The following is a 25,894-nucleotide window of genomic DNA, read 5'->3' as shown; positions in this document are numbered from 1 at the left end:
ACAACATATGGTAGACAATCTAAATTACAGTTGTGGTTAAAAGTTTACATACACTTGTGAAGAACATAATGTCATGGCTCTCTTGAGTTTCCAGTTATTTCTACAACTCTGATTTTTCTCTGATAGAGTGATTGGAACAGATACTTCTTTGTCACAAAAAACATTCATGAAGTTTGGTTCTTTTATGACTTTATTATGGGTGAACAGAAAAAAGTGATCAAATCTGCTGGGTCAAAAATATACATACAGCAGCGCTAATATTTGGTAACATGTCCCTTGGCCATTTTCACTTCAATTAGGCGCTTTTGGTAGCCATGCACAAGCTTCTGGTAAGCTTCTGGTTGAATCTTTGACCACTCCTCTTGACAGCATTGGTGCCGTTCAGTTAAATTTGATGGCTTTCTGACATGGACTTATTTCTTCAGCATTGTCCACAAGTTCTCAATGGGGTTTAAGTCAGGACTTTGGGAAGTCCATTCTAGCCTGATTTAGCCATTCCATTACCACTTTTGATGTGTGTTTGGGGTCATTTTCCTGTTGGAACACCCAACTGCGCCCAAGACCCAATCTTCGGGCTGATGACGTTAGGTTATCTTCAAGAATTTGAAGGTAATCCTCCTTCTTCATTATCCCATTTACTCTCTGTAAAGCACCAGTTCCATTGGTAGCAAAACAGCCCCACAGCATAATGCTACCACCACCGTGCTTGACGGTAGGCATGGTGTACTTGGGGTTAGAGGCCTCACCTTTTCTCCTCCAAACAAATTGCTGGGCATTGTGGCCAAACAGCTCGATTTTTGTTTCGTCTGACCACAGAACTTTCCTCCAGAAGGTCTTATCTTTGTCCATGTGATCAGCAGCAAACTTCAGTCGAGCCTTAAGGTGCCGCTTTTGGAGCAAGGGCTTCCTTCTTGCACGGCAGCCTCTCAGTCCATGGAGATGCAAAACACGCTTGACTGTGGACACTGACACCTGTGTTCCAGCAGCTTCTAATTCTTGGCAGATCTGCTTTTTGGTGATTCTCGGTTGAATCTTCACCCTCCTGACCAATTTTCTCTCAGCAGCAGGTGATAGCTTGCGTTTTCTTCCTGATCGTGGCAGTGACAAAACAGTGCTATGCACTTTATACTTACAAACAATTGTTTGCACTGTTGCTCTTGGGACCTGCAGCTGCTTTGAAAGGGCTCCAAGTGACTTTCCTGACTTGTTCAAGTCAATGTTTCGCTTTTTCAGATCCATGTATTTATATTTTTGACCCAGCAGATTTGATCACTTTTTCTGTTAACCCATAGTAAAGTCATAAAAGAACCAAACTTCATGAATGTTTTTTGTGACAAAGAAGTATCTGTTCCAATCACGCTATCGGAGAAAAATCAGAGTTGTAGAAATAACTGGAAACTCAAGAGAGCCATGACATTATGTTCTTCACAAGTGTATGTAAACTTTTGACCATAACTGTACCTATCTATCTAAATTCTTTATATAATGAAATGAGGTTGCTTAAAAGTTGGTGGGGACAATTTGAGCATCCTGAAAAGCTGGTAGTGTTATGTCCGTACCGTCCCTATGCAAACTTATGCCCTTGGTTCTTAGAGTGGTTCCTCCATTTAGTGCGGACAGTTTCGTCGAAACTTAAAAAAATTAGCATAGAAAATGTGACCTTATTGTGGAGGTGACAGCGGTTCAGTCCCTTGCGATTGCAATGTCGCAGTTGGCATTCATACTTTACATTATCATGTACGGTGGTACCTCTCCTTACGAAATGAATTGGTTCTGGAAGTAATTTGGTAAACGGAAAATTCCGTCAACAAAAATTTCATTGCTAAATTAGTAAAAAAAAAAAGAAAATTATTAGATTAGTGGACTAATCGTAAAACTAGTCGGCTGACTAATCAGGAGAAAATTTGTCGTTTAGAAAAGCCCTAGTGTACCGGAACATATTTGTTCCACACCCTTCTCACCTTTTTAACCCCTGACCCATGAAGATGGCCCCTAGATGTGTTCGCCTTAGGCCCCAAAATTGCCGAGACCGCCACTGCCTACCTATTTTCTCAGTGGGTGAACTTGCAAAATCAAAAGGGGTGCAAATCTTTTGCTCCTCACTGTATTGGTCGATTTAACAAACCTTGGCCCCAACAACCCAGCAAAAGTAGCATGCCTGGCAATATTAGTAGTACTACAAGTAATCGCTGATTTTTATAAAGTTTGCTTTGACGTGATTCACAACCACTGTGTATTCATGCGGGTAATTTCGCTAAATTGGTCCAACAATTAGCAGGGAACACGATGAAAATGCTCTTAAATTAGCTGCCAAAGGGTTAAATGAACCTATATAGCCACCTGTTACCATTCATACAACACAATTATAGCTTTGCATTCACCTGAATTTCCCTCTTTCTCAGTTAATTCCAATTGAGAGTTTCCACTTTGGAGTATTTCCAAACTACCCACTGAAATTCCCCAGAAAAGTTCCACCCTTAAAGCAACATTATCACACATAATCTGTGAATGGAGATGGATTGTCTCCAGGGTGGATATGTACATCTAAATTCTCAGACAATTTCTTCTTATCTATTGCCGCTTTGTGTTTATTAGTGTAGGAAGGAAGCTTCTGGCAAAAAGCAGAGGTGTTTTGAATCTTGTGTTTATATGTGTGTGTGTTTGTCAAGCTTTTTCTCTGCGTGGGTGCACCGTGTACTCATGCGCATGTTAGTGTATGTGTGCCTGTTAACGACCCTGCAAAATGACAAGCTGAGTTGGCAGTGAGAGTACAGCCGAGGGTCATAGAGAGAGAGGAAGAGGAGGAGGTGGAGAAGAAGAAGGGCGCTGCTGTGATTCACCATGCTGTCATCAGAGGGACAGGGGTGGGTGGACGTCGGTGAAGGGGGGTGCGCCCGTCATGTATTCCCACCTGAGTGGCCGGCACATGTCGTTATTTACAGCGTAACCTTGGACGGGGGGGGCTCATCACGGCGATGGGAGAATCAGATTGGACTTGACATGTACCCGAGCCGCTGACCTTGATAAGTGCGAGGCGCCGCAAGCAAAAACGGTTCGAGGAAGAGGAAGGAGAAGAAGAAGAGAGCGCTTCTGTTGGCTTTCGCCACCAATTTGCGCGTGCGCGTCCATCTCTAGAGGAGGGGAGGGAAGCGGGGAGTAGATGGATGGCATCAGCCTTATAGACTTGAGCAGGAGTGAAAATGACACTCTGTAGACCTGTCTGGTATGACTTAAAAACGCATTTTTATTCACATTTTGTTTTGAGCTGTTTAATTTTGGAGTGGAACCAAAGAAAAAAGACAACAAAAATTCCTCAAATGTTATTAAATAAATATGTATTTACTTCAAAACACAGACAGGTCAACTGAAAAAAGTTGTATCATAACATTAGTAAGCAAATCTTGACTGACTAATAAGCTTGACAGTATTTCACATACAGTGGGGCAAATAAGTATTTAGTCAACCACCAATTGTGCAAGTTCTCCTACTTGAAAAGATTAGAGAGGCCTGTAATTGTCAACATAGGTAAACTTCAACCATGAGAGACAGAATGTGGGGGAAAAAAAACAGAAAATCATATTGTTTGATTTTTAAAGAATTTCTTTCCAAATTAGAGTGAAAAATAAGTATTTGGTCACCTACAAACAAGCAAGATTTCTGGCTGTCAAAGAGGTCTAACTTCTTCTAACAAAGTCTAACGAGGCTCCACTCGTTACCTGTATTAATGGCACCTGTTTTAACTCATTATCGGTATAAAAGACACCTGTCCAGAATCTCAGTCAGTCACACTCCAAACTCCACTATGGCCAAGACCAAAGAGCTGTTGAAGGACACCAGAGACAAAATTGTAGCCCTGCACCAGGCTGGGAAGACTGAATCTGCATAGGTAAAATGATTGGTGTAAAGAAATGAACTGTGGGAGCAATTATTAGAAAATGGAAGACATTCAAGACCACTGATAATCTCCATCGATCTGGGGCTCCATGCAAGATCTCACCCTGTGGCATCAAAATGATAACAAGAACGGTGAGCAAAAATCCCAGAACCACAAAGGGGGACCTAGTGAATGACCTACAGAGAGCTGGGACCACAGTAACAAAGGCTACTATCAGTAACACAATGCACCGCTAGGGACTCAAATCCTGCACTGCCAGACGTGTCCCCCTGCTGAAGAAAGAACACGTCCCGGCCCGTCTGCGGTTCGTTAGAGAGCATTTGGATGATCCAGAAGAGGACTGGGAGAATGCGTTATGGTCAGATGAAACCAAATTAGAACGTTTTGGTAGAAACAAAGGTTCTCGTGTTCGGAGGAGAAAGAATACTGAATTGCATCCGAAGAACACCATACCCACTGTGAAGCATGGGGGTGGAAGCATCATGCTTTGGGGCTTTTTTTCTTCAAAGGGACCAGGATGACTGATCTGTGTAAAGGAAAGAATGAATGGGGCATTGTATCGAGAGCTTTGGAGTGAAAATCTCCTTCCATCAGCAAGGCATTGAAGATGAGACGTGGCTGGTCTTTCAGCATGACAATGATCCCAAACACAAAGCCAGAGCAACAAAGGAGTGGCTTTGTAAGAAGCATTTCAAGGTACTGGAGTGGCCTAGTCAGTCTCCAGATCTCAACCCCATGGAAAATCTGTGGAGGGAGTTGAAAGTCTGTGTTGCCTAACAACAGCCCCAAAACATCACTGCTCCAGAGGAGATCTGCATAAAGGAATGGGCCAAAATACAAGCAACAGTGTGTGAAAAGCTTGTGAAGAGCTAAAGAAAACGTTTGGCCTCCGTTATTGCCAACAAAGGCTACATAACAAAGTATTGAGATGAACTTTTGGTATTGACCAAATGCTTATTTTCCACCATGATTTGCAAATAAATTCTTTAGAAATCAAACAATGTGATTTTCTGTTTTTTTTTTTTCCCACATTCGGTCTCTCATGGTTGAGGTTTACCCATGTTGACAATTACAGGCCTCTCTAATATTTTCAAGTGGGAGAACTTGCACAATTAGTGTTTGACTAAATACTTATTTGCCCCACTGTAATTATCAAAATTTATGAAACTTTTTGTCGGAGTCTGACCAATTTTGTGAGACTCCAACCAATGTCCCAAACTCCTAAAAATCCTGTGAGATTTCGACAATCCACATGATCTTAATTAAAAAAAAAAAAAAAAAATCTGGAATTTACATTGTATGATTTTTCAATGATTTATTTGTAAGTATTTGCACCCCTGAGAAAATCAGGTCTGATACTTAGTGCAGAAGCCTTTGTTTGCAATAACGGAGGTGAGACGCTTTCAGTAGTTTTTCACCAGGTTTTCTCATATGGAAACAGGGGTTTTGACCCATTCCTCTACACAAATCTTCTCTACCTCTGTCAGGTTTTGAGGCTGTCGTTGAGAAACACGGAGTTTCAGCTCCATCCCAAAATCTTTTATTGGGTTGAGGTCTGGGGACTGGCTACGCCACCCCAGATCTTTGACCTGCTTTTTACGTAGCCGCTCCTTGGTCAGATTGGCTGTGTGCTTCGGATAATCATGTTGATTTAAGCATTTATTTACAAGAATTTTCAACTTAGAAAGCTCTTTGTTTTGTGATGGCCCTTTGTTGGATTTTGTATCTCTACACAATAGCGGAATTCAACCTAAATAAGTTGTCATTGTATATGGCGGAAAACACAGACAAGACTGAAAAAGCAATTTCTGCCCTTGCACTCCTCTTTAAAAGAAACTGCTGTATTTTAAGCCAAAACAACTGTTGTGTGTGATAGAACAATATGTCTATATGCTGCCATAGCAGATTCATGGCACATTAAGCCCTGGAACTATTGTTAATTTGTCCGTTTTACCCTGAAAACCCCCGTTTACAGACGTCGCGCAACCGCTTTTGTTTCGACCCAGCCATAAAACAAAGGTAATTAATTATATTTTTTATTCAAAATGTCTGTCGTTTTTAGCTTAGAATCATTAATTGACGTTTCGTATTTCGTTTATTTAAAAAAAAACAAAAAAAAAAACCATGACATATTTTAAACTTTTAAACAAATTGTCACAATGAAAAAAAGGGCGACCACTCCTTGATGTCTGCAATTTCTGCATCGCGACCTTTGTGATATTACCATGTTTCACCCATAAAATTCCCCAAAAATCCAGCTGTGGCCATTCACAGCGGTGTATTGGCACTCAGTGATACATGCAACATGGAGTTTTTGAATCGAAACAAGGTAAGTAAGCGATAATATCTCGTTAAAGTCATGGCGTCTGTAATTCTGCTCTTGCGTGCTCTCACCTTCAGATTGGGTTTTGCTGTTTAAAAAACATTTTTTAAAAATGCCCTCCTGTTTAAAAATTTTCTTCCCCCCATAAAATTGAGATTTTAAGCTTTCCAATGATGTATCACACATGCATATCGGACAATTTTGGAAGTTGGCCAGATTGGGGGTTCTCAGAACTTCAAGTCACCTGAGTGTTTTCCGCCATATAGAGAAATGTAAATTTTGCTTTTGTTGAGTAAAACTAAGACGATTCTGCATGCTTTCCTCAAGTATTGGGTTTCAGATGTGAAAATTGAGTGATTTATTAGCTTAATTTAAAAAAAAATAAATAAATAAAGCTATAATTATACTATAATAAAACATTTATATATAAAAAAAAGCTGCAATTTGGGGCAAAAACTTACATGATATGTTGAATATTGCTATTGATCCTGAAAATATAGGTGATTGTCTTTGCATTTGGTGATTTTTGTGCATATAGCATAAAATCTGAGAATTTTATAGCCATTTTATACTTGTATAAAAAAAATAATTAAATCGGGATTTTATTAGGGAACGATTTTGTATTTTTTTAAGTCGCTGCTCAGTGAGACTCATATATGCCTAAGGGATAGGGGTGTAACGGTACACAAAAATCTCGGTTCGGTACGTACCTCGGTTTTGAGATCACAGTTCGGTTCATTTTCGGTACAGTAAGAAAACAAAATGCAAAATATAAATGTGCTTGTTGTTTATTACACACCTTTGTGCTTTCAATAATAGGAACATTAGCCTATACAAAGCTAGAATTCTCCTCAAAAAGTTGCGGGTATTTAAAGATAATAATCCAACAACAATTTGCCTTTCAGACCCCATGTTTGGTCAGCTTTCTTTCCTGTGCTAAAGAGAAAAGCAATCCCAATGACAAAGATTTTAACATGTATTTTACAAATGAAATGCCTCAATGAATCATTTTTTTCTTGTGAATGGTTTTCAAAAGCTTTATTGGTGGATTTTCTCAAGTCAAAGCGCCACACAGAAATTAATAAATTTAATTGTGTAAGCAGGATCTGTGTATTATTCTTATTATTTAATTACAGGTGTTTTAGCTCATTTCAATTTATTTTATTTAGATGGGCTATTATTTATTTTATCATGTGTTTATATTTTACAAATGTGATTTAGTATTCATTTATATTGTATATTTTATGTTCTATAACTTTAGTTTCTATGTGAATATTAGTTCCGACTTGTTTTGTTGTGGTAGGAGGGTTTTGTATTGAACACGGGGTTGTGATGGTTATTATTATAGCAGAGAAGACCAAGGTAAATCAGCAAAGACAAATCAACTGTGCCCCGATCTACCACTCAAGAGATCTGATGGACTCAAAAAGTGGGTTACGATTGCATATTAGTTTGAAAATCGACCGAATCCACAGTATTTTTACACGAGTGACTTCCTGTCTGCCTCATCCTACCTACCGGTAGTAGTATTGACGCAGGAGGGTCGCGTCTCGCGTCAAATAATAAACTCTGCCATTGTTTTCGCGTGCCTCGTGTTGAGCCGTTTCTGGGACGCGTCTAACACGCGGCCGCGCTGCGACTGGTATGCATTGGCTGATTGACTTTAACGCCCACGTTTCACCGCGTTCTCGCGGCGGCCACGTTGTCGCATCGCTGACGTTTCTGGGTTATACTGTGCCACCGTGTTGGTCATCATTATAGTAGAGAAGACTGAGTAAATATAATCTACACAAAGAAACTGTAACCCGATCGAGTCACAGCCTCGAAAAGTAAGGGTTACATTACGTCAGAAACTCGTTCGGTACGCCTCCGTTCCGAACCGAGCACCACGTACCGAAACGGTTCAATACAAATACATGTACAGTTACACCCTTACTAAGGGAGGTTCCTGTTTTGGTTTTAGGTAGCTAGCGGCTTTGGTTTTGAAAATAGGCCCCCTACGGCTCGGCCCCTTGTCCTTTCAACTGGTAGTGAAGTCTACGACTGTACTTCAAAATCTGTAAAAGTGTTTTGTGAAAATTTCATAAATGCAAGACCATACTTGTAAGACATTTCTACTGATCATGTGATATTTCAGTTTATCTAATGGAACTTAAATGTAGGTGTAAAAAAAGAGTTTACTGAATAGTGAGTTACAAACAGAATGGGTGTTTATGCAAGCGAGGATGAGGCCTTGAATTATGCCACTTGTGTAAACAAAATGAGCCTGCTTTTAAGCCAGCAGCTCTCCAATGACAACAGCGCCTTTGTGTGCACACTCCAGTCCTCTTGTTTACGATGGCCCTTCAACACATCGCAAGCGGGCTGTTTTGCTGGCAAAACACTCACGTTTCCACGTTGGTCTTGTTGTTTTTTTGCCCGCCCCAGTGGATGATCCAAAAGCCCCACAAGGTGGCGACCTTTTTCGGCTGCATCGGCACCGACCGTTTCGGCGAGATCCTGAAAAAGAAGGCCGAGGAAGCGCACGTGGACGCCCGCTACTACGAGCAAAGTGAGGAGCCCACCGGCACTTGCGCCGCCTGCATCACCGGTGACAACAGGTGAGTGCTCGCCTAACTCTTCGGCCAATATTTGAACTGTGCAGTTGTCACTTTTAAAGGATTGACTTCGGGGGAAAATGTCTTTTTATAACGGTAAGTGATGAGTTGTCAGTCATTCAGTGATGCTCATGATCTCACTCGGTGGTCTTGGCGGGCTAGCTTGTCTCATGTTGAGCTGTGACATGTGAAAAGGTCATATGACTCATCCAGGGAGACTGGCGCTGAAATGTTTCGTACAGGTGTTTCTCAGACATCTCGGAAGGCGGTGGAAAAGGTCGCCCAACTGACAGCCACTGAAAATGATGGTGATATTTTTGTCTTGATTTCTTAACGGTATGTTGAAGACGACCGAGGCAATTTTATTCTCTTCACACAATCAAATTCTCATGCAGAATCCAAAGCTACGGCTCATAAATACTCAACGTGGGTGTTTCGGGAGTCACAAATTTTTCGAAACGTTTCCGTGAATGCAAAAGATGTCTTCACTAATTGCTGGAACATTTGCTATTAAAAATAGGGCAAAACATTTCCTGTGAATTTTTGTTTCATTTGTAGTAGGGGTGTGACAAAATATCGAAATGGTGATGTATCATGATTAAGGCTGTCAAAATGATTGCGTTAACATGCGGTAATTAATTTTTTAAATTAATCACGTTAAAATATGTGACGCAATTAACGCACATGCCCCGCTCAAACAGACTGCAATGACAGTACATTGCAATGTCGGCTTGTTACTTGTTTTTTGGTGTTTGGCGCCCTCTGCTGGCGTTTGGGTCCAACTGATTCTATGGGTAAGTACCAGGAGTGAACATGGTGTAATTATTGACATCAACAATGGCGAGCTACTAGTTTATTTTTTGATTGAAAATTTTACAAATTTTAATAAAACGAACTAGTGCTGCAACGATTATTTGATTAACTCGAGTATTCGATTAGAAAAAAAATATTCGAATTAAATTTTGTTGCTCCGAGTATTCATGTAAATAATGTGGCGTTGTAAGGGTTTATTTTGAAAGTGTTTACATTTAGTTTTATTGATTTGGGTAGATACACTGCCCTCTGGTCTCCTCATCTCACACGGCTGAATCCAACTGCTCCCTGTTAAGACCAACGTAAGCTAAGTTTTTGTTTGGGCTAATGTTTTTTAATGCATTCGTAATTTAGTTTATAGGTATATTTAGTCGTTTTTTGTGGGAATATCAGTTTGAACCACTTGTTAAGAGCATTGTAAAAACAAACGTTAGCATTTTATAGCATTTAAGCTAGCGGACTTTTGCTATGTAAGTTAGCAAATTGTTCTTTTGGTGTACATAGATCATCATTTATTTATTTTTTATAACGTTTGAGGCTCATCCCAGCTATTTTAATTTTTCATGTTCCTTATCTGATTACTCGATTATTCGAACTAACCAGTTCACCGATTAATCGACTACTGTAATAATCTATAGCTGCAGCCCAAAACATTTAGAGGGGGTTTAATATAAAATTTCTATAACTTGTACTAATATTTATCTTTTAAGAACTACAAGTCTTTCTATCCTTGGATCGCTTTAAAAGAATGTTAATAATGTTAACGCCATCTTGTTGAATTGTTGTCTTAATAAACAAATACAGTACTTATGTACCGTATGTTGAATGTATATATCCGTCTTGTGTCATATCTTTTCATTCCAACAATAATTTACAGAAAAATATGGCATATTTTATAGATGGTTTGAATTGCGATTAATTATGATTGATTTTTGAGCTGTAATTTTAATCGTTTGACAGCCCTAATCGTGATACTTTGTATCCCAAAAGGTTATCGATATGCTCCTGTCAAGAATTGAGATAATGTTTCAACTAAAAAATTTTTTTAAAAAGGCTGCCATTGACGGTGCTCGTCGCCCAATCCCTTTAGACTGGGAATGTTCGTTCATTCAAAACCAGAGCATTCACAGTCATTCGGTCCGATTATCGGGGCATTTGCAGGTCACTTGCTTTTCATTTTAGGGCACTTACAGGTCATTTCCTGTTGAGTTTGGGGTACTGCCTGTTCATTTGGGCGATTCCCAGGTCACTTCCTGTTCTGTAACGAAAAATAAACAAGTGACCCATAAAATACCCCAAAATCAAGAGGAAGTAACTGAAAATCAACAGGTAAATGACCTTAAATAGCCCAAAATTACTCATTGCCTGGCATTGGCTGCCACTGACGGCCATAGACGTTCAATCCGTTTGAAGTGGGAGGGATGGCAGCGAATGAACATTCCCCTCCCAGTTCAAATGGATTGGATGACTACTAGTGATAAACTCATTCCAATTCACAGCAGAAGCTTGTTTTTAAGTTTATTCGTTTTTTGTAGAATATCCGAGAATGATTTCCTGACCAATGTATCGAAAATCGGTGTATTGCTATTAGAGATGTCCCGATCCGATATTTGGATTGGATCGGATGCCGATATGGGCAAAAAAAATGCGCATCGGATCGGCCGACACGGAAAAATTCCGATCCAGACTTCCAATCCAGTTTTTTTGAAAGTCCGGTCCGGGTTTTCCAGCGAACCGATTTACATAATCCGTTCCAGTTTTTGCTTCGGTTTCCCTAAAATCTGGTCCGCATTTTACGGCACACCTTCAACACACTACATTACCGTCTCCCAATTTACCGAGAGACCTTATCGGTAAAAATGTCAGCTGTGTGGGATCATTTCACCTTAAAGGACGACAAAGACGAAGAGGCAGAGTGCAACATATGCCACAATAAAGTCAGGCGTGGTGGTAAAGCTGTAAGAGGTTTTAATACAACCAACCTAATCAAGCATTTAGCGAAATACCACCACAAACAATATGAGGAGTATGTTAAGAAAACCGAAGACAAAAAGAAAGGTCCTACGCAACTAACACTGGCAGAAACTTTTGCTATGCGTGACAAAGTGGCACTCGACAGTCCCAAAGCCCAGGGAATAACAAGTCATTGCCGAAGAATTCATTCTGGATGACGAGCCATTATCTCTCGTGAGTAAAGACGCACCATCCAACACTTAGAACCACGGTATAACATGCCCAGCCGTCATTACATCCTTGAGCGATTCGGCCATGGAAGATTCGAGAACGATTCACAAACATCCAAATTCCGATTATTAAAATATGTCAAGTAAAGCAGATAATACACAGCGCGGTCTTCGGGACGCAATGAGAAACGGACCGCATTGCATCCCGAGAGTAAACTTAGTTGCGTTAGTAAACAGCCGCCATCTTAAAGCAGGAGACTTCCCTAGTAGGCTGTTGTGAACCTTCCAAGCGAACCTAATTAACTTTTTATTTAAAATACTCCTAAATCGGCAAAATCATGACTTGAATCTATCTTCAAAACAGTTTTAAAACTTTCACATGTCAAAAGTAGACAGAAGGGGAAATTATGGAACAAAGGGAGCAATTTTAACAACTTTAACAGTTGATTCGCAAAATTAAATGAATTGAATGTAGTTTAAAGCTGCTGATACAGAATGGGGAATTGAGTATTTTATTTACTCTTTTAAAATGTTAACTTGATACTGAAATAGTCGTTTATTTAAACCTGAGAGGCTTTTTATACAATTTTTGTAACTAATGCACGAAACATTAAAAGCATCTGATAGCTTGGGGGGGTTGTGGGATTTTCCACTGAGGTTGTTTGTGTGTTTTGCTTTTTTAAGACAGCTTACAATATTATTTGCACGTTTTACTGACTGACTATGCTATTTCTGTTTGTTATTTATAATGTTTTGTGTTTGTCACTGAATAAACAGGTCAGTTTCATGTTACCAACCGTTGTGTGTTATTCAAACTCACCTAATTCAGCTGGCTAGTTGTTATTAAGAGTACTAAAACCTTTTTCAACATGAGTCTGACAACTAAGTAAGGAGGCTAAATAACTTTAAACTTTAACACATGCTCAGATAGGCCGGTATCGGCCAGTATCGGTATCGGATCGGAAGTGCAAAACAATATCGGTATCAGATCGGAAGTGCAAAAACCTGGATCGGGACATCCCTAATCGCTAAATCCTCAGATCATCGTTATCATGAGCTTTGTATCGCAAATCAGATCGTATCGTGAGGTACCAAGAGGTTCCCACTCCTAATTGGTAGTGACTAAGACTTCTGAAGAACTGTGGGTAATCAGCACTACATTTTCTTCCCCCCAAAATGAAAATGAATGTTCTCTCACATAAGACTGCTTCTTCCCGTACTCATTGTTAACGCCCATAATTTCCAAATTCCTGGAATAAATTCTTTCCTCATTGAAATTCTCCCGCTGTCGTTTCCCTGAATGTGTCCGTTTTGTGGCGCGGTAAAAGGCAGGGAGCGCTCTTTGTATTGCAGCACCTGCTCTCATCAAGTAGCTCTGATTGTTGCACTCACTTTGATAGGCGCTCATAAAGAGGCCGCTTTGGAGGGGCTGCTACCTAATGGCCCGTGTTAAGATAATGCCACCTGCCTGTCGTTATATCAACCCCTCCCTACTAAACGCCACCATCACAACTGGCAACTCAAGGGGCCATGATGTGCTACTTGTTATTTCAACCTTCCCTCGCTTTTGTATGAATGAATGAATTTGAATGAAATTAACACGATGCAAAAAATACATACAGGTAGTCCCCGAGTTACGATGTACTCAACTGACGCGATTTCGACTTTACGACGCTGGAGTCTCGTACGCCATTTTGTCTCCAGTCTAGACATGTGCCGATTATCGGTTTCAAAATATACCGTGATATGAAAACGCCACGGTTTCAAAACCACAAATATTTCCTGTCATACCGTCCCAACGGTATTAGCTATTTTTCATGTCTCAAAAATGCGGGGAGAAATCCCTTGCTTGAAGCTGCAAAGCTCAACCCTCCCCCCACCGGTTGTTGCTCAGTGTCAGTGAGTCAGCTGTGCTACATGATGGCTGGAAGAGGCGAAACTCCTGAACTTTTTCCCCCATCGAAGAAAACAAAATTGCTGGTATGGGAATACTTCAGCTACAGAAAAGTTAGACGGCCCACAGCTTAGGCTGCCAAGGAGGCGATACCTCCAATATGATTTCGCATTTATACAAAATTAAAGGTTATTAAACACTGTCATGAACATTTCCCACCAGCTACAAGAGTTAACTCCAGCATGTTTAGTGTGTTTAGCGGAGGTAAAGCATGTGTTTTTTTTTTTCTCTGGTAACTTTGTTGAGAAGGAGAGTGTGTGTATCATGTAAACATGATCACACATGCTTTTTATGTAAAAATAATTCAATTATTTTTGTTCTGTGGTAATAATGTTGAGCTGTGGCTGTAGGTTTAGGCTCACCGAAAGGACTGCATTTACTTTAATTTTATTTAGAATATTTCAGTTATTTTCTGAAAGCCCGCAAATAGTTTGCTAAAGACATGTCAACAAAGCACATGGATTACTGGAACCATGGCCTATGGTCTGATGAGATGGGTGGGCTTTCTTGTGTACCGTTTTAAGAAGAGGCTTGCTCCTAGGGTGACAGCCATGCACACCAATTTGATGTAGAGTGCGGCGTATGGTCTGAGCACTAACAGGCTGACCCCCCACCTCTTCAATCTCTGCAGCAATGCTGACAGCACTCCTGTAATGAGTCACATGACATTTTGCAGGGAAAATGACAAGCAGTACTCAATTTGGATGTTTAGGGATTTACGTAGTTTCTAAGGGGTGTACTCACTTTTGTTGCTAGGGGTTTAGATATTAATGGCTATATTTTGAGTTATTTTGAGGGGAAAATAAATTAACTCTAAGCTGCACACAGACTACTTTTCATTGTGTCAAAGTGTCATTTTGTCAGTGTTGTCCCATGAAAAGATATACTTAAATATCTGCAGAAATGCAATATTTGTGATACACTGTATAATCCAGTGCGGCTTATCTATGAACAAATGCCGTTTTTTGTGTGAAATTTGGTGGGTGGCGGTTTATAGTCAGGTGCGCCATGTAGTGCGAAAATGATGGTAAATTAGCCTAATTTGCCTAACAAAAGTCTAAAAATGCTAAAAATGCTAACGTATTTACAATTCTCATAGCAAATCGCTCACACATAACTCCACAAACTGTAGCTGTAAACTTAATTACAAATGCGAAGACATATATTCGCTGAAACAACTTACAGCCTTATGTGGCCCAAATCAGAGCCAGCTATCCTTTATCCATGTTAGACGTCCGAGTCTACTTCTTAGTCATACAAGGTGACAGTCCAACTAGACCCAACGCTGCCACCAGAGGGCAGTGTATCCTCCATCATTAAACAAAACAATACTTTTGGACTTTTTGGATCATTATTTTGTAAGGGTATTTAAAGGGTTAATTCCAATTTACGCAGAAATTTGGGTTATGTCGCCAGGGTAGGATCGGAACTCGTTCGTAACCCGGGGACTACCTGTACAAGACTGTTAATATGTAAAACTCTATCTGTGTGCATAATTTTACACATAAAAAGTCACATTTGAACAAGGACACATTTGAATGAGTACACAGTAATGTGTAAAAATCTTAATTTCTAAAGGTGAGTTTGTCTTTGTGGCTGGCTGCGTGTTCGTGTTTTATGGACGTCGAGACGGCTGGGGGGATTTTGACGAAATTTTACAAATTTGTACTATACGCCTCTGGGAGTGTTCTTAGATAGAGTTGATCTCTGTAGGCCTCCATTTAGTGTAGAAAATTAGTTCGAAACTCCAAATATCATTGAAAATCCCTGATTGTGAAGGCGGCAGCGCCGTCTTTTGGGATTGCAATGTCGCAGTTTGCTTTCTTACTTTAGGGTGTCATGTACAAATTTAAATATGATGTGATGATACATCTTCATATTCAATATCAAATCCGCGTTGGTACTGACCTGTTTGTAAAACTTGCTTAAATGTTGGTACTGGGCCTGTGTTCTGTCAGATTTTTCACCCCATCAAAAATTGCAACTTCGCGGTTCTACGCATGCGCGTAACGTTACAAAAGGCCAAGAATGCAGCGATTCCAACGTAAACACCAAAATCTTCCGATAAAGTAATATGTGCTTACATTTGGTCATGGACGCACACGAAGGAAAGTTCTCCTTTTACACATCCTGTGCTCAACTCGACTGTACACCACCCTCTCACCGTTAATGTCTTCCTCGTGCCGTTAAGCATTTGTTTTCGACGTGTAACTTGTTTATTGAGCACCTTTGGATAATATTTAGAGTCCAACTGAATGTAAAAGAATCCTTATTTTCCGCCATAAAAGCTTCAGGAGCAAAAGTTGCCGTATTTGCTTAAACAACACAGCCGTGACAGGCAGCTTGGGTTGCCAGGTTGGATAGCTTTCCGCTATTAAGGTTTGTTTCAAAATATGAACGATTGTTCATTGAACGCGTTCATGCGCAACATTCGTTGTTAGTGAGTAATAATTGTAACGCTGTGTAATACTTCGGAGACTATTAAAATTTGCAAATATTGTTCGTGTCTTCACAATATACTGAATTTCATCAAAAAGTCTTAAATAATGCTCCACTGCGTCAAATTGTATCCGAGAAATGTTCTCACATTCAAGGACTGACTGTTTTTTCCAGGTTGAATTGATAATTGACATTGAATTTTTTTCTCAGTGGTCTTCAAAAGGCTTAAAAAAATGAAAATGATGAAAACTTAAAGCTCTGTACTTTGCATATTGTTGATTTGGGGAAAAAAAATGATAATTGTCATGTGTGGACAGGTCGCTTGTGGCCAACCTGGCTGCAGCCCAATGCTATAAGAAGGAGCAACACCTGGACCTGGACAGCAACTGGGAGCTGGTGACCAAAGCTAAGGTCTATTACATAGCGGTAAGTGTCTCCACCACCTCCATTGTTGAGTTATATGACTGCATTTTGGGCTCATGATTTACGCAGTTTACAAATCTATATTATAATGTTTATTTCATAATTTATTTGATTTTTACAATATGTGGCATAATCACAGTAAAATGGCTCTAGGTACCAGTGTTGCAAATCTGGTTAGGTTTTTTCTCTGGATTAGAAACCTTTTTAGGGGATACTACAGATTTATTAGCTATTTTCAAACATTGTTTTTTCTCAGTTCGGTTAGATTTGGTCTCAGAGCAAGTACATTTACTCAGAAACTGCATGTTTTAGGTTTTTGTATGCTATGTGTCAATCGTTTTTACAAAAATAAAAATAAAAAAAAATTAAAAAACCAAAACACGTTTTATTAATTAAAAAAAGAACGAGTTAAAATAATTTTAAATATTTAGAACATTTGTATATCATCACTTTTTAAAAATTTTAAATAAGTAAATGAATAAATACAAATTAAAAGAAATATATATACATATATTTTTTTAAAATTTGTTAAAAAAAAATCGAAAAGGATCTACACTTTTGCCACATATGCCACTGCAAGTTTCAAAATAGAAGATTTGGACAATTGTTTGTTTAGCAATTCATCGACAATCAAAGTAGTTGTTGATTCATTTGATAATTGATTAATTCTTGATTGATCAATTCATTGTGGTAGCCAGTGTAGTTATTAGAGGTGGGAATCTTTGGGCACCTAATGATTCGATTACGATTCAGAGGCAACGATTCGATTATAAATCGATTATTGATGACACCCACAAACCCCCCAAGCTATTAGCTGCTTTCAATGTTTCGTACATTAGTTAGAAAAATTGTACAAAAAGCCTCTCAGGCTTAAATAAACGACTATTGCAGTAACAGTTTAAAACAGTAAATAAAATACTCAAGTCCCCATTCTGTATCAGCAGCTTTAAACTACATTCAATTAATTTAATGTTGTGAATGAACCATTAAAGTTGTTAAAATTGCTCCCGTTATTCCATAATTTCCCTTCTGTCTAATTTAGACATGTGAAAGTTTTAAAACTGTTTTAAAGATTTTGCCGATTTAGGAGTATTTTAGATAAAAAAGTTAATTAGGTTCGTTACAACAGAGCCTTCTAGAGAAGTCTCCTGCTTCAAGATGGCGGCTGGTTACTAACGCCGACAAGTCTGTCATTTCGCATTTAGTTTTCAATACATGTGCTGATCACGCCGTTGAGTCTGTCATTTTTCATCTAGTTCTATATACATATGATATCTATTACCTACCGTAGCATGATGTGGACGTAGTTTGTAGCGGCTGTCTGCAGCAGTCAGGTATTTTTAAAAAATTTTTTTTTATCTAGCGGCATTGAACCAGAGCCGTGACTTGAGCTTCGTCATAACCCGTGTAATGACAAGCATGATGTTTACTCTCGAGATGCAATGCAGTTCGTTCCTCATTGCATCCTGAAGACCGCGATGACTGTGTTTTAGTTCCGCTTCACTTGACATATTTCCATAATCGGAATTTGGATGTTTGTGAATCGTTCTCGAATCTTGCACGGCCGAATCACGAATAATCTAAGAATCGGAAATTTTCCACACCTCTAGTTGTTATACTCTACATTTGCGCGGTGGCAATTGGGGTTTGTGCTTTTGCCAATTTGCAGTCGTGCTTTTGCAATTGCGAATCGTGTTGTGGCAATTTGCATTTGTGCTTTTTTCTTTTGCAAAGCGTTTGAAATTGGGGTTGGTGTTTTTTTCTTTTTGCAAAGTGTTTGGACTTTTCATTTCCCCTGACACCTGTTGGCCACTGTAGTTATAGAATGGATCATGTAGTAACATGTAGAACATGAAAAGTAACGTCAGTTACTTTGCTGAGTAACTAATTACTCTTACGTTGATGTAACTGAGGTACTAACTAAATTAGGGCTGCAGCTATCGATTATTTTAGTAGTCGATTAATCGATAAACCATTAGTTCGAATAATCGAGTAATCGGATAAGGAACATGAAAAATTAAATTACTTGAGCTGAGCCTCAAACAGTATAAAAAAATTAATAAATGAGGATCTATGTACAACAAAAGAACAATTGGCTAACTTACATCGCGAAAGTCCGCTAGTTTAAATGCTATAAGATGCTAACTTTTTTACAATGCTCTTAACAAATGGTTCGGACACATACTGTATTCCCACAAAAATAGACTGAATATACCAATAAACTAAATTATGAATGCATTAGAAAAAAACATTAGCGCAAACAAAATTTAGCTTATGTTGGTCTTAACAGGGAGCACCTGGATTCAACCATGTGAATTGAGGCAGAATAGAAGGCAGTGTATCCACCCAAATCAATAAAACTAAATGCAAACACTTTCAAAATAAACCATTACAACGTCACTTTAATTAAACGATGCAGCAAAATTTAATTCGGAATATTTTTTTTTCTAATCGAATACTTAAGTTAACCGATTAATCGTTGCAGCTCTAAACTGAATTACTTTTTGGGAGAAGTAATTACTTTTTTAAAGTAAGATTAACAACACTGGTGGTAGCCCTTATTGTCAGTCATAATGGCCCTTCCAAGGACGGATGAGTTTGACACCCGTTGGATGTAGATTATTTAAAAAATTTGAATGGTAGGATGCAAAATGTCCTCTGATTCTGGAATGACCCTTTTGTATTTGTATTTATTTATTTATTTATTTTCCCTTCAGGCATGACAAATCCAAACAAACATGCAGCATTTATATGTGTTTACAATTAATTCAACCCAAAAAGAAAAGGGCTGACGGGAGAAGCCGAAGCTTATTGAAACCTGTCCCCCAGTATACCATAAAGGACGCAGAAAATATCAATTTTTTTCCCCTTTTACCGTCACCATGAGACAAAAGGTGACGGAATGTCACCAAAAATGCTCGGCACGGTTCTCCTGTTTATCTCGGAACACTCGCCGCAGTCCGGGTCGTAACTCAACCCGAATAGCAAGCGCCGCACATTCTCTGTCAATTGGCAGCTGAGCTAAATGGCGCAGGAGTGAGGGGGGCGAAGGTTCCGTGGGATTTGAATAGTGGGTGGTGGAGTGTGTTTGCGGGGGCGGGTAGGTGGGGGTAAAAGCGGGCCACAAATTGGTGTTTGAAGAACTCCTTCCCACCCTTGACTTGAATTTAACGACCATCATGACACCTGCACTTGTGTTATATTTGTTATATGGCGGATTTGATGGGTTAAAAGGATGATCAGCAGCTTCATCATCATGGCTGGTGGCAAAGCTCGAAGAGAGCATGCGGGCAGCGCTGGCGTTTCCCACAAAGAGAGAGAATGTTGAAGCGCTGCCAAATGCTCGGTGGCAGGCTGTTGCTAGGAAATGTGGCTCCTTAGGCAAAGCATTGCACAAAGAGTAATAACAAAGGCGGGAGAGGATGGGAAGGGGAGACGAGGGGGGACGGAATGGCTCACAGCATTTACTCTCCACACAGACTGGAAGATGACAGGCATAATATCCATATTTGATGCTTGTGTGTCCAGACTGGATGAAGAGACAAAAGGAGACGATATGGATGTTTTGTCATGCTTTTGTTATTTGACACTTGTTTGTCGATACCGTATTGTGACAGGAAACGATTGGTCACACCCCAGTTAGGCAGTCTTGTATTAGTTTAGCTTGGAAGAGAATAATCACATTTCGATGGCATTACAGCGATAGACGTCCAGTCAGTCAGTCAGGGTTAAAATATCTAAATGGATTAGACGTCTGTCGCTGTCAGTAGCAGCTAATGAGTTACAGAATTGTAAAATCCTCATATGTGAGCAAGATGAGCCCGATTCACTCTGTCTAAATTCCGATCAGTCATAGGGGTCTGACAAAATATCGAAATGGTGATATATCGTGATACCTTGCATTCCCAAAGGTTATCGATACGCTCACGCCAAGCATCGAGATATAGTTTAGAAAAAGGTGTCCATGTTTAATACGGTTGTGCCATCCTACGATTACGACTAAGGGCGCTACGATTAGATTATTGAACGATGATCACGGTATATCGATGCATCATACATTACTAATTAATAAAGTAGCCAAACAAATTTATGTCCAGTATTTATTTAAAATATCATAATTCAACAGGAACGATGGAAACATGCCCATACAACAAAAAGCTGCCCTCAAATGGCTTTTTTTTTTTTTTTTTTTTTTTTTAATAACAAAGTGCAAAAACATTAACCATTTTAAAGGCAGTACTCATTTCTCAACATAAATACAGACAAGGCTGAAAAAGCAGTTTCTGCTCTTGCACCCCTCTTTAGAGTAAACAGCTGTATTTTAAGCCAAAACAACTGTTGTGTCTGATAGAACAATATGTTTATACAGTAAGCTGCCATAGCAGATTTATTGGGCATTAAGCCCCCGAACTATTTTTATTTTGTCCGTTTTAACCTAAAAACCCCCATTTACAGATGTCGCGCAACTGCTTTTGTTTCAACCCAGCCATAAAAAGAAGGCAAGTAATTATATTTTTTATTCAAAATGTCATTTTTAGCTTATAATCATTAATTGATGTCTAATATTTCATTTAAAAAAAAAAAAAAAACAACTTTAAAAAATTATTCACTCGCATATTTTAAAGTTTTAAACACACTGCGTCACAATGAAAAAATTGGCATCTGTAAAAAAGTCACGGATATCTACCTCATAACTATCACTTAATTGTATTTTTTTCGTTACTGTCACATTTTCCCCAATATTTTAGATGAATAATTGATCCAAACAAAGAAAAATTGAAAGAAAAAAAAACATTTAAAAGGGTAAATATATGAAAATGAAAATCTCGATTACTCCTTGACGTCTGCGATTTCTGTATCGCAACCCTTGTTATTTTACCATGTTTCACCCATAAAATCCCGAAAAAATCCAGCTGTGGCCATTCACATCTGTGTCTTGACACTCGATGATACATGCTATATGGAGTTTTTGGATCGAAACAAGGTAAGTACGCAATAATATCTGGTTAAAATCATGGCGTCTTTAATTCTGCTCTCACGTGCTCTCACCTCAGGTTAGCTTTTTGCTGTTTAAAATTTTTTTATTTTTTTTTAAATGCCCTCCTGTTCAAAATTTTTCTTCCCCCAGAAAATTGACATTTGAAGCCTTCCAATGATGTATCACACATGCATATAGCACAATTTTGAAATTTGGCCAAATTGGGGGTCTCAGAGCGGAACTTCAAGTCACCTGAGTGTTTTCTGCCCTGTACACCACACAGCTGACTTTGAAATGGTCTTTTTCACAAGAAGGTCCAAAAAAATGTTTCAAAGGCATTACATACTACTTATTTCTCTCAACAATACAATAAACTTTACACTGGTGGAATGAATTCCACAATTTCTGGAAACAAAAAAAGTGTCTTTAGAAATATACTTTGTTTTCACAGATTTCTGTACTATTTCGCATGTTTGCAGTGTTACCGCTGTACTTAATCCGGGTTTTACACGTTCTACATCTGGAATAACTTTTGTACACCACCAAACAACGCACAACTTGACATGGAAATACATGTTAGCGAAGTCGCTAATTAGCATAGGGCTTGGCACTAACTAGTAACATTTCAAAAACAACAACAATAAAGGCTAAACAGTACAAGAGGGTTTGTGTACTGTCCTCTTATAGGTGCACACGGGACTTGGCAAACAATCGGGATATTTTCCCAGTTAACACGACTTGATCGTACTGCTGGACAACTGAAAGGCAAGGAGCAATGAACTATCTCTCTTCCCCTCTCGCTCTAAAAAAATAACTTGCGGCACAGAAGCGCAACCGCCGGGTCCCTGCCTATCTCATACATGATGAAAAACCGGAGAAATTGAGCTTTTTGTGACAGCATACATTTCAAACATAACTTTGACTTTAACACAGCTATTTTTTTTTCTTTAGTGACATCCCAAACATCTGAATAATGTTTTCCTTTTACAAAATATCATAAACAACAAGACAAATAGAGCTTTTGATAGCAAAGTAACAATTTATTTACACATTACTAACTGAAAGATACAGTTGTGGTCAAAAGTTAACATACACTTGTGAAGAACATAATCTCATGGCTCTCTTGAGTTTCCAGTTATTTCTACAACTCTGATGTTTCTCCGATAGAGTGATTGGAACAGATACTTCTTTGTCACAAAAAACATTCATGAAGTTTGGTTCTTTTATGACTTTATCATGGGTTAACAGAAAAAGTGATCAAATCTGCTGGGTCAAAAATATACATACAGCAACACAATAGCAATTTCTTGTGAGTGATTATTGACTTGAACAATCATTGACTTGAACAAGTCAGGAAAGTCACTTGGAGCCATTTCAAAGCAGCTGCAGATCCCAAGAGCTACAGTGCAAACAATTGTTTGTAAGTATAAAGTGCATGGCACTGTTTTGTCACTGCCACGATCAGGAAGAAAACGCAAGCTATCACCTGCTGCTGAGAGAAAATTGGTCAGGAGGGTGACGATTCAACCGAGAATCACCAAAAAGCAGATCTGCCAAGAATTAGAAGCTGCTGGAACACAGGTGTCAGTGTCCACAGTCAAGCGTGTTTTGCATCTCCATGGACTGAGAGGCTGCCGTGCAAGAAGGAAGCCCTTGCTCCAAAAGCGGCACCTTAAGACTCGACTGAAGTTTGCTGCTGATCACATGGACAAAGATAAGACCTTCTGGAGGAAAGTTCTGTGGTCAGACGAAACAAAAATCGAGCTGTTTGGCCACAATGCCCAGCAATATGTTTGGAGGAGAAAAGGTGAGGCCTTTAACCCCAAGTACACCATGCCTACTGTCAAGCATGGTGGTGGTAGTATTATGCTGTGGGGCTGTTTTGCTGCCTATGGAACTGGTGCTTTACAGAGAGTAAATGGGATAATGAAGAAGGAGGATTACCTTCAAATTCTTCAAGATAACCTAACGTCATCAGCCCGAAGATTGGGTCTTGGGCGCAGTTGGGTGTTCCGACAGGACAATGACCCCAAACACACATCAAAAGTGGTAATGGAATGGCTAAATCAGGCTAGAATTAAGGTTTTCGAATGGCCTTCCCAAAGTCCTGACTTAAACCCCATTGAGAACTTGTGGACAATGCTGAAGAAACAAGTCCATGTCAGAAAGCCATCAAATTTAACTGAACTGCACCAATTCTGTCAAGAGGAGTGGTCAACGATTCAACCAGAAGCTTGCCAGAAGCTTGTGGATGGCTACCAAAAGCGCCTAATTGAAGTGAAAATGGCCAAGGGACATGTTACCAAATATTAGCACTGCTGTATGTATATTTTTGACCCAGCAGATTTGATCACTTTTTTCTGTTCACCCATAATAAAGTCATAAAAGAACCAAACTTCATGAATGTTTTTCGTGACAAAGAAGTATCTGTTCCAATCACTCTATCGGAGAAAAATCAGAGTTGTAGAAATAACTGGAAACTCAAGAGAGCCATGACATTATGTTCTTCACAAGTGTATGTAAACTTTTGACCACAACTATAACGCTGTTCTGGCCGCGACAGCCGGTTAAACTTTTCCCTCATCGCCGTCTGTCTCATAAAGATGGATTTTTTTGAGTCTCTGCGGGCTCTGCTCGGTGAGCAGCACAGACTCAACGGCATCGTTTGCTGCACTGGTGGTCCCGGTCGTTCTGCTAGGTCGTCCAGCGCCTGGCATCCCGGGCGTCCTACCGGTTGTCCTGCTCGTTCGTCTTCCACCGGCGCCCGGCCGTGCAGCTTGGCCGTTCGTTGCCGTTGAATCGGGTTGCGGGTCTTACCAAATGCGCTACCGACCTCCAGTGGCCAGTTTTATTGCTTTATAATGGATTTTCAGCTTTGTGCTTTGGAGCTAAATTGAATCAGAACCCAGAGATATCGCTTGTAAAAAAAAAAAAAAAAAAAAAAAAAAACGCAAAAGACGTATTAGTACGTCTTTGGGACACTGAAACAATTAAAAATAGAACGTATTTATACGTTTCGGGGAGCAAATGAGTTAATGTTTAAACAACGACAACAACAAAAAAAGGAACGAGTTGCTACCAAAATCCACCATAATTGACGGCACTCGAGGCCCAATCTGTTAAGAGTGTGAGTTTGACAATTTGAAAAAGACTTTGCAATAGCAGCAAATATCGTCTCGTTAAAGAATCGATACTGTATCATCCGGAAATTATTGATTTACACCAATTTTATTTTAAAACCGATATGTGACTATGTGATATCGATACAGTTTCGCAAGATTGTTCCACGCCTAGCTGGACAAATAATGATATTGATACTCTTATACAAGATAAAAACAACACACATAATGCAATGTTACTATTATTAAAATGCACCTAGGCAGTAAACATCAGAAATGGAGGATGGTGTATTGATAAATTGTGTGAGTGACTCTAATTGCATGAGATGATGTGTTCATGCTGGCCCAGTTAGCCTCCCTCCCTCCCATCCTTCCTCTCAATGCCACTCCCCCCCTAATGTGATCCCCCCCCTTCTCCATGTTCTTCTTTTATCCACTCTGCAGCATCACCACCAACTTGTTTTTCTTACCACTGAGCGCTTTGCCCTGTAATTTGATCTCCACTCGCTAGATTCATCCTTCAGCTTGCCACTTGGAATTAACCTGCTTGGCATGCACAGTCTCAACTAAAATATATTAAAAAGTCTACCTTCCGGTCACGTATGGGATGATGATGATGATAATTTGGGGGGGGTGGGGGGTTGAGCAAGACAATTGGCTGTAAAAAGGCCCTGTTAATTACCGGCGGGCGCAGATGGTCAGAAATAAGCCAAGGATAGATGGAGGAGACACCGGCCTTTGCCAAGCAGCCCCAGCCAGACACCGGTGCTTGATGGTAAAGCATCAACAATGCACATGTGAAGAAAGAAAAGTAATAGGAAAAATGGGAAGGGAATGTCTGAAAGCTTGGCGGTAGAATCCAAAATTACCGTAATTTTCGGACTATAAGCCACTACTTTTTTTCCTTTATTTTGAATCCTGCGGCTTATAGTCCAGTGTGACTTAATTGTCGATTTATTTCGGTTAATAGATAACACTTTATTTGACAGCTGTGTCATAAAACTGTTATAAGACTGGCATAATTATTACATGATCCTATCATGGGCATTACTGAATGGTTATGTCATTTAGCGTCATCTGGCAAATTATTTGTTATTATTATTTATCTGGATAATTATTTATTATCATTTACCGCATTGGCCCGAATATAAGACAGCCCTGATTAAAAGA

The 25,894-nt window shown here is 39.4% G+C and overlaps 1 protein-coding gene across 2 annotated transcripts in view; it reads left to right on the top strand.

Annotated features, from left to right (window-relative positions):
* LOC130909229 (adenosine kinase-like) overlaps positions 1-25,894 on the top strand; it is a 291,652-nt gene that overhangs the window by 126,089 nt on the left and 139,669 nt on the right. For both annotated transcript variants that reach the window (XM_057825447.1, XM_057825448.1), the window contains exons 5-6: positions 8,646-8,818; positions 16,522-16,630. In XM_057825447.1, coding sequence (XP_057681430.1) covers positions 8,646-8,818; positions 16,522-16,630 — 282 coding nt within the window. The remainder of the gene's footprint in view (positions 1-8,645; positions 8,819-16,521; positions 16,631-25,894) is intronic.

The sequence above is a fragment of the Corythoichthys intestinalis genome, chromosome 21 (assembly GCF_030265065.1).
Source record: "Corythoichthys intestinalis isolate RoL2023-P3 chromosome 21, ASM3026506v1, whole genome shotgun sequence".
Lineage (NCBI taxonomy): Eukaryota > Metazoa > Chordata > Actinopteri > Syngnathiformes > Syngnathidae > Corythoichthys > Corythoichthys intestinalis.
Note: the sequence above shows the minus strand (reverse complement) of the source record. Positions and strands in the feature narration are given on the sequence as shown.